We start from the raw sequence: 14,534 nt of genomic DNA, 5'->3' as shown, positions 1-14,534 counted from the left end.
TGAGTAAGATGTTTCATGGCAATACACGAGTTTATGATTTGGCAGCAAATTTCAATGATGCAGCAGCTTCCTGAAACCAATCAGATAATGAATAATTTTAAATTACTTTAAAATCAAGTATAATTAAATTACTTTATCTCGAGTATAAGCCACACTTAATTTTGGTTAAAAAAATTTAGGGTAAAAAAAGTGCAGGCCTATACATGCATGATACAGTATATTGGAAATAAGTGGGTAAAGCCCTTAATAGTTCTATAATTTTATTTTATTCACTCCTTTAATTATAACTTTAGTCTTCTAAAAATATCAAAACAAATAAATATTTGAAATTTTAAAGTAAGATTAAAAAGTTAAGACACTTATTAAAACTTCATGTGTAATATAATTATGAATGTATATCATATGAAGATCATGAGACAGGTTTTAAATATATTACTTTTTCCATAAAATATTGTTTTATAAATATTAGAGAAGTTTAATTTTAAGAAAAATGCATATGTTTAATTCTGTTTATGAAAGTTATGGTATTTTTCAAGAAGTAGTTGCAACCAGAGGTTTTACAATATTATGCTGTGCTAAAATATTATTTTCACTTTGTGTAGAATATTTCAAAATAAAACTGTCTTAAATTTTCAAGAAATTAAACTATTTTCTCATTATATAATTTTAATTGCAAATAGTTTTATTCATTAAAAGCATTTATTAAAAACAATAATTTTACACACTACACAACAATATATTTATATTACAATACAAATATCATTTATAATTATAGTGTTTATATTTATAAACACTATAATTTTATTACTATATATATATATTAACACTATATATTTAAATTTTTGTTGCAATAATCAGAAGTTTTTAAATATATTTTTTAAAATTACCATATTTAATTGACTTTTCAAAAATTAACTGCCTACTAAATCTTTCTTCTTTAACTCTTTCACTACATTAGAGTGGTCAACCTCAAGCCAAAGCAATTAGTATTGAGTTAGGAGAATTAAGAAATCCTAGTTTAACCTGTGATGATGGATCACAGATTCGTGCCAAAAGTATGGAAACATGGTTAAGTGGTCCAATTAGTGTGACTGTAACATCTCCCAGACCAGAGAGACGAGCTTTCTTCTTGCGAGGAGCAGGAGGAAATATAGCATCAAATACTTTATCTGTTGGCACACCATATCAAATGGGAGAAACAGCAGATCGCATATCACCTCCGTCAATTCAGGTAAACTTATTACCAATTGAAATGACCACAAATTAGAAAATTCTTAGTTCCTTTCTTTTTAAAGTAACAGTTTCTCAATAAGCTTTTCTATTCTATTTTCTTACTCTATTTTCTTATAGCTTTATAATAATCATAGGTTTAAAATAATGTATTAGAAATAGTTTAATCTATAATTTATAACAAATGTTGATTATTAAAATCTCAAAAAAACTAATGTACTTTTAGGTTACTACAAAAATAGAACAACAGTATATTTTGATCTTCAAACTATATACTTTACATATAATATTGAGATGGTTCTTTCCATTAACTACCATTACATTTACAGTAGAATCTCTATAATCTGTCATTTGCCATTCTGACACATTCGGTAATCTGATACTCAGTAGAGTGGTGCAAATGAAATTTTCATGTTACCACTTCTCGATGTGACAGATAGACTGATGTACTGTACATGTATACTGTCAGTTGCTAATTGTTTGTTGCACGTGCAGTCACAATCATGATTAATTTGATAAACTAATTTGTGAAATAAGTTGTTTTTTATTGTACAGTAGGTACAGTGCATATGTACAAAATCCAGTAATCCAACAATCTGTTGTAATCCAATACCCACTGATCCAATATATGTCAGATTACAGAGACTCTACTGTACTTATTACATTTCTTCATTAAATCAACTCTTTATAGTTAATTTAATGAAGAAATGTAAAAAATTTTGACATAAGATCCTTATAATCTTGATTAATTTTGATTGTATGAAATTGCATAATTAACTACAACCATTGGTATTATGTGAATTATTATTTAATTTTATATGAAGTTTAGTTTAAATGCAATCTTTAATTATATCTCTAACTTTTTTTAATGTAATTTTTAATTGTAATTTTTACATTGGGATTTATAATTATCAATATATGTCATTAAAACATTTGTTGTCAGCAGCTTATAAATTGTTACATTTAATTAATTAAGTTTTACAAGTTCTATTGTACAACAAAAACCTTAACTTTATATTTCCTGACAATAGAAAATTGAAATCAAAATGGACTATGTTTGAAATACAGTAGGCTCCACTTATTGTAATCATGTACAGTATATCGTTATCAGTTATTTAATGTTATCAAAATTAGAATGTTCTAAAAATACATAAGTGAAGATATATTTATGAGAACTTTTGCTATCATTATCTTCAGGTAAATAGCATGAAAAAAAAAAGCTTAAAAATGACTATCATCCTCAATATGTGGCTGATAACAATAACTGATAAGTTGCACATTTTTTATTTTAACCAGTACTTTAAACATTAGTCTTTTTAATAGTTATTTGCTTTATAATAATTTATCATAAATTGCTAGTATTTATTATTTCAATTATATAATAGCTATTGTTAAAGACAGTTCTGAAAAATATCATCAGGTACAGTAATACATTACTGGATGTATTACATATTAATTAATATACCTTAGATTTATACATTTTTTAAAATTATTTTAATGTGTCCTTTTAATGTTAGATTCAATAAAATCAGAATTGTTATTAATTGTAGTCTTATTTATTTACTCCACTTAAGATGAATTCAGTAAACAAACTATTGAGTGCATCAGTGCATGTACAGATTTAAAGAATTAATTCCAATGTTCATTATTCAGAAATACCAGTTGTTTCCAGTCCCAGCAATGAGCACACTGCATTTAACTCAGTTCTCTATCAGTGCAACATTATGGCTGTTCCCATATTTCCAACTTTGTTATGAAGAGTACAAATTTTCTTTACTTTTGGATGAATTATCTCAGATAATTGAAAATACTGTAGTAAAAATGTTATGCAAACAATGTTGTATAATTTTTTTTTTTTTTTGAGTATAGCAAGATCTTTTCAGATTGCATGCTTTCAAAATACAGAAAAGCAAAACTCATTCAGCAATTCTTTGCTAAATTATGTTATTTCCTGTGCACTGAAAGAAATGATACTGAAAACAAGTTTATTTATTGAACTTGTCTTTAATGTTATCAGTATAGCTGAATGTGAAAGTGGATTCTACTGTGTATGAATTGCATCATAATACCAATTGTTGTAATAAAGTAATGGCTTTTTAAAACTTTATTTACGAACAGCTTAATTTCGATTTTATCTCACTGAATAATAGAAGTATAATTTAATGTTTTCACTTTAATTACAATTATTGATCATTTTATAAAATGAATTTTCTGTTTAAACTAGGTGCCTACGGTAATAAATCTTCCAAAGACTTGTGACTCAGTTCGAGGTAGTTCAAATAATGGCAGCTTACAGCGTGGTAGCAGTGCTATTGCAAAACCACCTCTCTTAAAAACTAAAAATGTGAGCAATGCAGCCAGCGTTGTTGTTCATTTGCCAAATAATGGACAAAATACTGAAAGTGAGAAATTATATGCAAGTAATACTGAATCTCTAAGACCACGCTTAATTGAAACAGAAGATGAAAATAGGTGTAAAGTAATTAATAAAAGGACTTGTCGTGCTGAAAGAAGATATCATACAGCCGATTCTATTGAAAATATCAAAAAAGAAAAAGATAGTAGTATACATAAAAGATTATCTTGGAATTATGGTCAACATTCTACAGGTAGTCTATGTACTTACTGTGAAAAAACAAAGAATAAGCATTTATCACAGTGTTTGAGTATGGAATCAGTTCATAGTTCCAGTGGTGTTAGTAGTAATACTTCTCTTCATCTTAGTGCTGGCAGCATGGATTATGATGGGGGTTTTGAAGGCTCAGATATTCTTGAAGAAGATACTGACCAAGCAGATGATGCAAAAGAGTTAGAAATGGTGAATGGAGGACATTGCACATGCTCAGCATTAAATAATCCTGCAGAAAAGATGACAGTCGGTCCTCCTGGGTCAAATATCAAGATAGATGTGAGTGAAGTAAGGGATGGGATATCTTCTGTACAAATAGCTGAAAATGGTGGTTGTTTAGCACACAATAAACCTTCCAAAGTTGATCTTCGAAGGATGAAAGAGTTTCTCCTTACAAATTGCAGCGTGGAAGCTTCGTAAGTTCTATAATTTTTAAATTTAGTTTTAAATAGTTAAAACATATTTTGAATATTATCAATTTAATATCTTAATTTGATAATAATAATTTAATATCTTAATTTGATAATAATTTAATAATAAGTATTAAGTATTAATATCTTAATACTTATAATAAAATTTAAATTTTACATAAATTATATAAAATTAATTTAAAGTATGGTAATTGCTGTTAAATTTATTAAATTATGTTATTAAACTATTAAATTAATAAGCCATATAGAATTGAAATATATAGCTTCATTATTCAAAGTATTTTTTAAGAAATTGAAAATTTTTAAACTGGTCAGAAAATTTTACTATATAATATGCAATTATAAAAAAACAGTTTTCTAGTTTCAAATTTAATACATTAAATTCTAAACTTTTTAGACAGTTTGTTTCATTTGAAAGTTTTATTTATTATTAATAATAAATAGTTTTGACGTAAATGTGGCTCCTTTATAAATGAAGAATGAATTCAGAATAATTAAACAAATTTTTTAATTAGATTATGAACTATAAGCATAATTCTTGTAAAATTCTATTCTCTGAAAAGGATGTAAATGTACTAAAAACATTATCTTAAAACTAATAATTATTAAAATTTACACAATAAAACAAATTTTCAGAACATTTTAGACATAGTCATATTAATTCTGAAAGTTATGTAAAGCATTGAAAACTTATATAAATAATAAATGAAAAATAATTAAAAAGTAAACACAACTAAAATATATCTATTTTTTCCATTTCCTTTACCAATTATTTTTATAAAACCAGTAAAGATTCTATACTTATATATATAAAAATGAGGAATCTTTTTAGAGTTTATCACATTATCTATTTGTTGCCTTTAACTCTCTTTTCCGTTGCCGTCTCTGATCATTTATTTTATTCCTTAAAGTCCTCCTATGTATAGAATTGTCATTCTTGTTTTCATATAGAACACAACATTAATTAAATGAATTCATTTATATGAAATTGACTTTTCTAATGTGTTATCTAATGTTCTATTCTGAAATGGTTGGAAAATTATGCAAATCTCTTTAAATTCCAATTTATTACAAATCTATTACTATCTCCCAGAATCATTTCAAAGAATTTCTCACATAGATATATTAAATTCTAATCCATTATCTTACTGACCATCTTTAAAAAGTCTTCTTAAGACTTGATATGATCATGTAATGCTTTCTTGTACTTTCTAATTTTGCTTCAAGCTTCTTAAGTAGAGTGATAGATCCTTCCATATTAGGAAATTTAAGAATGAACAAATTGTAGAATGACTTTAAATTGTAACACATGATGTTCTAAATTCATTTGTATTTATTATTTTTGTTTTAGTCCTCTTAATATTTGTTGTACTAGCTACAACATTTTTTAATATGGAATGTTAAATTCACTTATACTAATTTTATGATTAATAGTTTACCCTCTGAAGATGAGTCTGTACACATGACATTTGGGCTATTTGGTGAAGGTAAAATAAAGAATGTCCAGTTTCTAAGTCCCATTCAAAACCCCGACATTGCCGCTAAAAAGGAACAGTATCTGAAATTAAAATCAGTATAATTGTTCAAAAAGAACATGCTGAGGCTTTAATCAGAGATTTACATGTGTTATCTATTCCAATAAAACAATTTTTGTTTGAAAGGAGAGATTTTTTTTCTGTTAGTTTTCTAATTAGAAAGTTTTTTAAGATTGTCAAAAATAGTTAAATTATTTAGAATTAATTAAAAGATATCATGCAGACACATTTTCTTGAAACATAACAAGAACAAAAACTGTTTATATAGTACTGTATATAAAAATAATAATAAAAATGACATTTAGAATTATATGCATTGACTAGTGACTGAAAAAATTCAAATGTAACTACTCATATATATTTAATCTTACAACTTACAGGTAATTAATTTCATTTTCTTCTTCCTACAATATTAAAATTATTTATATCCATTTGGAGCTAAAATGACTAAATGAATGTGATTATATTTATTCATATTGATTACAAGATGAAAATAAAATTTTTATTTAATTTAAAGAGTCTAGCTTCTAATTCCTCTATAATGTTACATATGATAGGAATTAAAAATTTAATTTCTATCATATGTAATCAAATATTATGTCTATATGTATTGTCACCATGTTCTTATGTTTAATGGTAAACAGCTTTTACCTGTAGTTATTTCATAAATGTTTAAAAAAATGTAATTTTTTTTTTGTTGCTCACTACAAGGTCAGCACAACAACCTCTCCAACTTCTTCTATCTTGGGTTCTTTCTTTAATATCTCCCCAGCTCAAATTCCATGTCCTTGTCATTTTCACTTGTCTTCCTAAGTGTTTTTTGGCCTTCCTCTCTTCCTTTTGCCTTGTGGAAGCCATTTGAGAACTTGCTTTGGTAGCCTGTCATCATTCATCCTCATTACATGGCCTATCTATTTCCATCCTGTTTTCTTTATTTCATCACTGATTCTGATAGTATTTGTACTTTTATATATTGGATATTTTGTGAAACCATTTTATCTTCAACATTTCTCTTAGGTTCAAAAGAAGCTTCAAAAGATTGAAGCCTTTTAACTTCTATTTGGATTAAACTCCAATTTTTAGCAGAATATAAAATATGTTTTAACATCTAACTTCAATTTTTAGGGTAAAATCAAACCATTTGAATTAATTATTTTATAATTTCATCTTAGTGTGCAAATGAAATGAAATAGAAACAACAGCACTGGGAATTGATAAATTGTCACAAAATTTTTGAACAAGTAAACAAAATGAGCAGAAGGTTGGCCTGAGAGGGAAGTGAAGCTGGGTGGGAGGTTAATTTGAGTGTGATGGTGCAATTAAATGGATTTTAACTGAGTTTATCTTAAAAATCCTCCTTCAGAATTAGATAGATGTAGGGATACATACTATTAAATTTTTATTATGAATAATCTACTGTGTTTATGCATGTATAAGCCAAGTGTGTTTACGCCACATTCCATTTCTGAAACAATATACAGTACTTGGAAAAATATAAAAATCACAAAATTCTGTTGAGGGATGAGATCATAGACACAGGTATACAGAAATATGGTAACACCAGAAACTCAAAAGAGATGAAGTGATGGTTAATTCTTATTGTTGAGTGCATGTTAAACATGTATTGTTCAGTGTATGTNTTTATAGGAGTAGGAACTATTGATACTATGAGCTCCTAAGTTTTCTCAGGGTTCCATGAAAAATCTTTACCTCCCCTTCACAGGGGCCCTGTGTTTTGGATTAGATAGTTGCTGGTTGAAGAGTTTTGCAACTTTCTTTACTTAAGAGTCAATTAAAATATAAATACATAAAATAATTTAAGTGCTTCAAGCAATTAAGTATAAACCAATCAGTTTTTATTTTTCTTCCTTTCTTTTAAAAATACTTGTAACAAGTACTAATTTTCACCATGATATCAATGAGTATTAGAACAATTTACCAATTTCTTTATTGTAATTAAATCTTTTGTTCAAATATAATTAAACTAATAGTAATGTTACAGCAGATCCCTCTAATGCCAAATTGCTTAAGCTTCGAAATGTCAAAATCCCAAAACCTTGACATTCCATTGTCTTGTTATATCTGCATTCATTTTTAGATTTAATTAGGCCAAAATTTCAATAGTTGTTATTGTTTTTGCTAGGTCTTCCGTAATACATTGCATCATTATAATTTCATAACAATGGAATTTGAGATAAAAAGCAATGTGACTTATGTTAGACGAAAAAATAAACTCAGAACAATATCATCCTTGAAAATAGTACCTTTTAGTAACTGGTATGAAGGCCAATATGCAGTAGAAATAATAGCAGATACCAACAGTGGATTTGGGGGTGCTCAGGTACACCTCCCTTCTGGGGTCGATAATTTATATTCATATGATTCTATAATATTAATTCATCGATTAATATATTACTGTACGTCTTCGGCCTTTCATAAATGCAAATTAAATTAAAGTGCAAATTGAATTAAAGTGTAAGAAAGTACCAATAATGTTTATAAGGAAGCTTTACTTTGTCTCTGTATTTGCCAAAAACTTTGAATCTTAAAATTCACACGTGTGTTTTCATTTTTAACTTAAAATATAATTTTCCTGAGCAAAGCCGGGCTACCTCAAGTAGTATTTTATAAGATACATATATTGTTTCCTTCCTGAATCTCCTCTAAAGATTTTTGGATCAGCCAGTGGAGGACACCATTCATATATATAAGCATTCAGTTCTTATCTAAGCAAAAGCATAATTTAATAGAATTCTCAATTTTAAGGTCATGAAAATTTTTTATAAAGTACACTTGGAACATTTTTAACTCCATTATTACCATACTCACAGATGGATACTTTACTGTGACATTCATGCAGTTATTATGTTCCTTTGTTTTTTTTTTTGAAAAATTATAGCTTAAATATTTAACCTTAGCATTAGAAATTTGTCATACATATATGAAATAACATTTATTGATCGACTTTAATTCTTAATTTTAATTTTTATGTATATAATAGTTATTACTTAGCATGCTTTTGATTATTTAAAATTAGATAAAATAAGACTGCATTATTCTCTACTGTTTGTACTTGTAATTGTTAATGTGGACAGTGTCTTAATCTTTAAGTGTATTAAGTTTCTTAAATCTTTATGCTTTATCTTTAGAGCTTAGAAAACACTAATTTTTTATTAAATTAGTAATTAATTGGATTAGATCATTGTTGTGGCTCTTTCAATAAAACTTTGTGAGATGTTATACAAAAGAATTAACTTTTTTTTTCATTATTATATTATATTTTCTTTTTAATTTAAGCAATTGATTTTGAACTTTTGATTTTCAATTTTTAATTAGATTTTCTTTTAATCACAAATTAATTCAGTTAATTTGGTTATAGTTCTCTAATCAGTAAAATAGGTCATAGCTACTGTCTGCTCTCATTAGAGCATAACAGTGTAAACTGTTTTTTTCCTTTTTAAATCTCAAAAATTTTTTGTTTTAATTGTTTTTCCTGTAAAAGTAATGCATTAATTTTATTATCAGAATCTATAAAATTAAAGTCACACATGAACAATTTTTACTGATGAAATCTTGCTTTACAATGGGGCCTAGATAGAGAGGTCTTGGAAGAAAGATGGCCCTAAAATTTAGCTTTTTGTGTAAAAAAAAATATATATATTATTATTTTAAACTGATTTTAATTAAATTTTCTTTGGATAAGTGGCGAAAATCTAATTTTATTTATATATTTTTATGGCTTTTATGGTATGTTCCATCTAATATGTTTCTGCNAAATATTAATAATGAATTAAATAAATAAATAAATAAATAGAAAATATTAAAATTTTTAGCGTGTGAAATATAGATTACAGTAAAGTATAAATATTTGAAAACAAAACTGGGAACGGTTAAATAATAGAAAGAGAATCCTATATCTCATTAAAGTTAGGCTGTACTTCACTGATCTGATAAATGTGACAGGTGGATTATATACTGTAGTCTTGTATAATACGCCCGTGACAGTAGATAGCAGGTGCAATAACCCAATTGGTATTGTGACTACCCCGGGTGTGTGGATATAACGAATTGATTTCTATTTAATTCCCTTTCCCATTGGGAAAGGGGTTGGGTAAATTCTCCTGATTCTCCATCTTCTTCCCTAAGGGAAATCTATCGAGAGGATAAAAGTAGCTTGACTGTTTAACAGGCGATGTTCAAATGCCAAAATGTTATATAGCGGCACATAACAGCGGATATCGGTATGAGAAATAAGTTATCAGCTAAAGGGATCTCAACAAATTCAATCATATTCTTTAAGACATCCCACTGAAGACTTTCCAAGTTTTTATTTGTAAATTATAGATTTGTCTGTAAATTTTTTTTATTAATTTAATCATTTTTTTATGTAAGATGCGGATAAAGTATAGAAGAAATGACCAACTTTTCAAACTACAGTATAATAAAAGTATATTATTGTTCTCTGTGTGATGAGTTTAGATTGTTATTTCATCATAAAAACTTAATATATTGGTGAATAATTATGAATGTGTGTGTTGAACTATAAATATTAAATTCTTATCTTCCGATGGTTTCGGTTTAAATAATTGTTTACAGTACTTGAAATACAGAAGAACCTCGAAAACTCGGCTCTCGATAACCCGGCACTCCGGATAACTCGGCCACACCCTGGCAGGGCAAAAAAATCCTTAGTTAATTAATTTTCATTATAGACAGCTTTATAAAAGTATAAAAGCTCTCATAAAGTATTTTTCTGAGGTCTGTCTTATCAGGTAAATTACTGTACACAGTGTATTCATTAATTTTCATTTTCATGTAGTAAAGGCTCTATGCCTTCATAAAGGACGTACTTTTCCTTTGTTTAAGGGTATTTGGGCAGTTTATTCTCTGTTATATTCTCAAGTAAACAATACATACAAGTACAGTACAGTATTTTCTGAGGAAACACTCGTGCTTATTTTTTTAACCTTATTCCCGATAACCCGGCATTTTCACAAACTCGGCCACCCTTCGGCCCACATTAGGCCGAGTTTTCGAGGTTCTACTGTATTCCACATCTTATCGCTGATAGATTAGTAGATATAACTACAGACTGATGCTTATAGTTAACAACTACACCTGTTATAATACTTATTAATAAGTACAAACGACTTTTTTTCTCTGCTTAATTTCCTTACAATAACCGATTAATCATTTTGTTCTCCTCTTTTTCGTGCTCAAATCTGACAAATCGTAAATTGAAAACATGCTTCTTTATGTCAATAAAAATAACGTTGGCGTATTCACTAATCTTATCTGTCTGTAGGATTGTTACAGATAAGAAATAAAACTTCCAAATTAATACTTGAACGATCCCCAATAAGCAAAAACCTTTTCTTTTTTAGATCCTCCTCCCCGTCATCGAGGCACCCACTCTCAATTATGTCATCGGCCAGAAGTTTAAACCATTCACAAACACACATGAATTATTTTCAGACAATGTTTTGATGACTAGAAAGAAAAATAAACAACGGATGCAGTCTTACATCAGCAAAGACTCGCCCACCCTCCTCAATTGTCAGGGCCCCTGTTGCATAAAACTCTTGTAGTTGTTATAAGTTATAAAATGTATCGAATTAAAAGCTACGAGCTGCAAGTATTACAAGTCTTGTAGCTTGTAATTTTTATGGAACAGGACCCAGATGCAAACGTATCCATCTCCCCATAAACCGCTGACGTAATACTTGAATGGTCTTTTGCTGTATCTAGTCAGATCCTATTAAGATTACAAAAGCTTATCTTATCATTTGTTTGGGTTCTGTTTGAATTAAAAATGTCTCTTCTTAGATCGATAGATTCTTTCAAATAAAATTGATTTATTTTTCTTCTTTAAATATTAATAATGAATTAAGTAAATAAATAAATATATATATGTGGGGATTTAGCATCTAGTCCAACTTTTTACGTCACGCTTGTACATATTTACGTCATTTATGTGCAAATTCATTCGCAATTTTTTTTCTAGTTAAAAGATAATTAAAACTTAATTGTAATTAAATAAGTGTATTTAATTTACTGTTATTTTATATAAAATAAAAGGTAAAAAAAGGTTATAATAATTTAATTTACAAGATGCTTTTTTTTTCCTTGCAGGGAAGTGTGACTTAAATAATGGATGACTTCTTGGTATCAGCTTCTTTCTTGTTAACTGGATGGTCACCAGTTAACGAAGAATGCCCTAGAGCATGGAGATGTTGAGGCTCTGCTCTGGCATTACTCATCACAGAATAGTTTGAGTTCGTGTGGTCGACAACACTACAAAAAAAAATAATAATAAATACATAAATAAATATCTGGAGAAAGCATCATGTCCGATTCTAGGCGTGAAATATTATATCTTTAAGAGAATATGCCTTATAAAGCAATGGTTGTGCTGTATTATCTTTAAAATGCAGATTATATATATATTTAAAAAAATAAGATTTTAAGAAGTTTATTTGTACAGTTCACCTGTGATTTTAAAAGAATAATTAATAATAATAATAATAATAATAATAATAAATGATGCAAGATTCAATCGATGCACTTAAAAAAAACAATTTATCTTAACTTTTATCACGTACATTTGTATAGAATGCCCATATTTTTTTGCCAAGAATACTGATCACATAAATAAATTTATTGTGATTTTTCGCGATTACTCATTTTGTTTTTTCAAAAATTCAAAATAAAAATATATATATATATATATATATACACATACGAAAAAGTAGATTTATAAAAATTGTACATAGATTTTTCTGTATTTAGTACAATATTTAATTTTATTGCCGATCTGCTTTTTCTAGTTGGATTTGTAAACACGATGGCTACCAAATTTACTCGTAAAATATCCAGTTCCATTCGAAACTGTCAGCACATTCATGACTAAGATTATGAATCTGTAGAATAATTCTCTCTATATAAAGAGAACTGTACAAAATAATAATAAAAAAAAATATTATAATTTGTTTAAATACTTGTAGATATGTACATGATTTCTATAGGTTACATTTGGTACACTTAAATTTTTACCATTGTACAGTTACTTCTATAAAAAAAACAACAAAGTGGTGCACATGTTGATAACAGCGATGAATATATCTTCAGAATATTGTTTTTTTTGTGATATTCTGCACAGTGTCTTAATCTCCAATTATTGTAATGTATCAAGAACCAATCTTTACACTCCAGTTATCTGTGTCATAGTTAGATCCTCAAAGCTTTAAGAGAGATGTTAATGTTAAAAATTAATAATGATGATAATGATGATGTTTTATTAGTAAAAAAGAAAAAAAATGAGTTTAATTTTATGAAAAAAAAATTGTTGTAATTTAAAAAATTTTGATTCTATTTCCTTATATTGTGATAGTTAATTGGATTTTTGACAATCATAGTAATGTTTAATTGAAAATAATAATAATAATTAATAAAAAATTAAGCTGGAAAATACTATAGAAGCAATAAATTTTTTGGTGTAAAAAAAATTACATGATGTTTAAAGTAGTTAAATTTCAGTAGAAGGTTAGAATTGGTATTCTCAAAACAATATTTCACTCCAATAAATCTAGAAGAGCACTAAAGCACCGATGCACAAAGTATTATATGTTAATGGATAGTTCATTGTTAAAGAATAGTGCTGGATGGCACTCAGATAACTGAAAAATTCCTTTAAAAAAGTGTAAAAAATTTCAATATGTACATGTATGTATGTGTGTGTGTGATTTATTATTATTTTTTAAACCATCCTTTACCCAATTTTGTGCCACACAGATTTGTATAATCTTGTATTTATTTGCCCTTGGTGTGTGTGAAAAAAAAATGACAAAAACAAATGACTGTGATTGACAATAAAAGTTACTATTATATGTTATCANTCATGACTAAGATTATGAATCTGTAGAATAATTCTCTCTATATAAAGAGAACTGTACAAAATAATAATAAAAAAAAATATTATAATTTGTTTAAATACTTGTAGATATGTACATGATTTCTATAGGTTACATTTGGTACACTTAAATTTTTACCATTGTACAGTTACTTCTATAAAAAAAACAACAAAGTGGTGCACATGTTGATAACAGCGATGAATATATCTTCAGAATATTGTTTTTTTTGTGATATTCTGCACAGTGTCTTAATCTCCAATTATTGTAATGTATCAAGAACCAATCTTTACACTCCAGTTATCTGTGTCATAGTTAGATCCTCAAAGCTTTAAGAGAGATGTTAATGTTAAAAATTAATAATGATGATAATGATGATGTTTTATTAGTAAAAAAGAAAAAAAATGAGTTTAATTTTATGAAAAAAAAATTGTTGTAATTTAAAAAATTTTGATTCTATTTCCTTATATTGTGATAGTTAATTGGATTTTTGACAATCATAGTAATGTTTAATTGAAAATAATAATAATAATTAATAAAAAATTAAGCTGGAAAATACTATAGAAGCAATAAATTTTTTGGTGTAAAAAAAATTACATGATGTTTAAAGTAGTTAAATTTCAGTAGAAGGTTAGAATTGGTATTCTCAAAACAATATTTCACTCCAATAAATCTAGAAGAGCACTAAAGCACCGATGCACAAAGTATTATATGTTAATGGATAGTTCATTGTTAAAGAATAGTGCTGGATGGCACTCAGATAACTGAAAAATTCCTTTAAAAAAGTGTAAAAAATTTCAAT

General features: G+C 27.1%; 1 protein-coding gene across 1 annotated transcript in view; it reads left to right on the top strand.

The window, feature by feature from the left end:
• Positions 1-12,538, top strand: part of LOC111628101 — a 104,480-nt gene extending 91,942 nt beyond the window's left edge. The window contains exons 20-22 of the mRNA XM_023371823.1: positions 959-1,231; positions 3,455-4,275; positions 11,958-12,538. Coding sequence (XP_023227591.1) covers positions 959-1,231; positions 3,455-4,275; positions 11,958-11,967 — 1,104 coding nt within the window. The 3' untranslated portion in view covers positions 11,968-12,538. The remainder of the gene's footprint in view (positions 1-958; positions 1,232-3,454; positions 4,276-11,957) is intronic.
• Positions 12,539-14,534: the final 1,996 nt, after the last annotated feature.

This window comes from Centruroides sculpturatus, unplaced genomic scaffold, assembly GCF_000671375.1.
Source record: "Centruroides sculpturatus isolate CEXI.00-Female unplaced genomic scaffold, Cexi_2.0 scaffold430, whole genome shotgun sequence".
In the NCBI taxonomy this organism is placed as follows: Eukaryota; Metazoa; Arthropoda; class Arachnida; order Scorpiones; family Buthidae; genus Centruroides; species Centruroides sculpturatus.
Note: the sequence above shows the minus strand (reverse complement) of the source record. Positions and strands in the feature narration are given on the sequence as shown.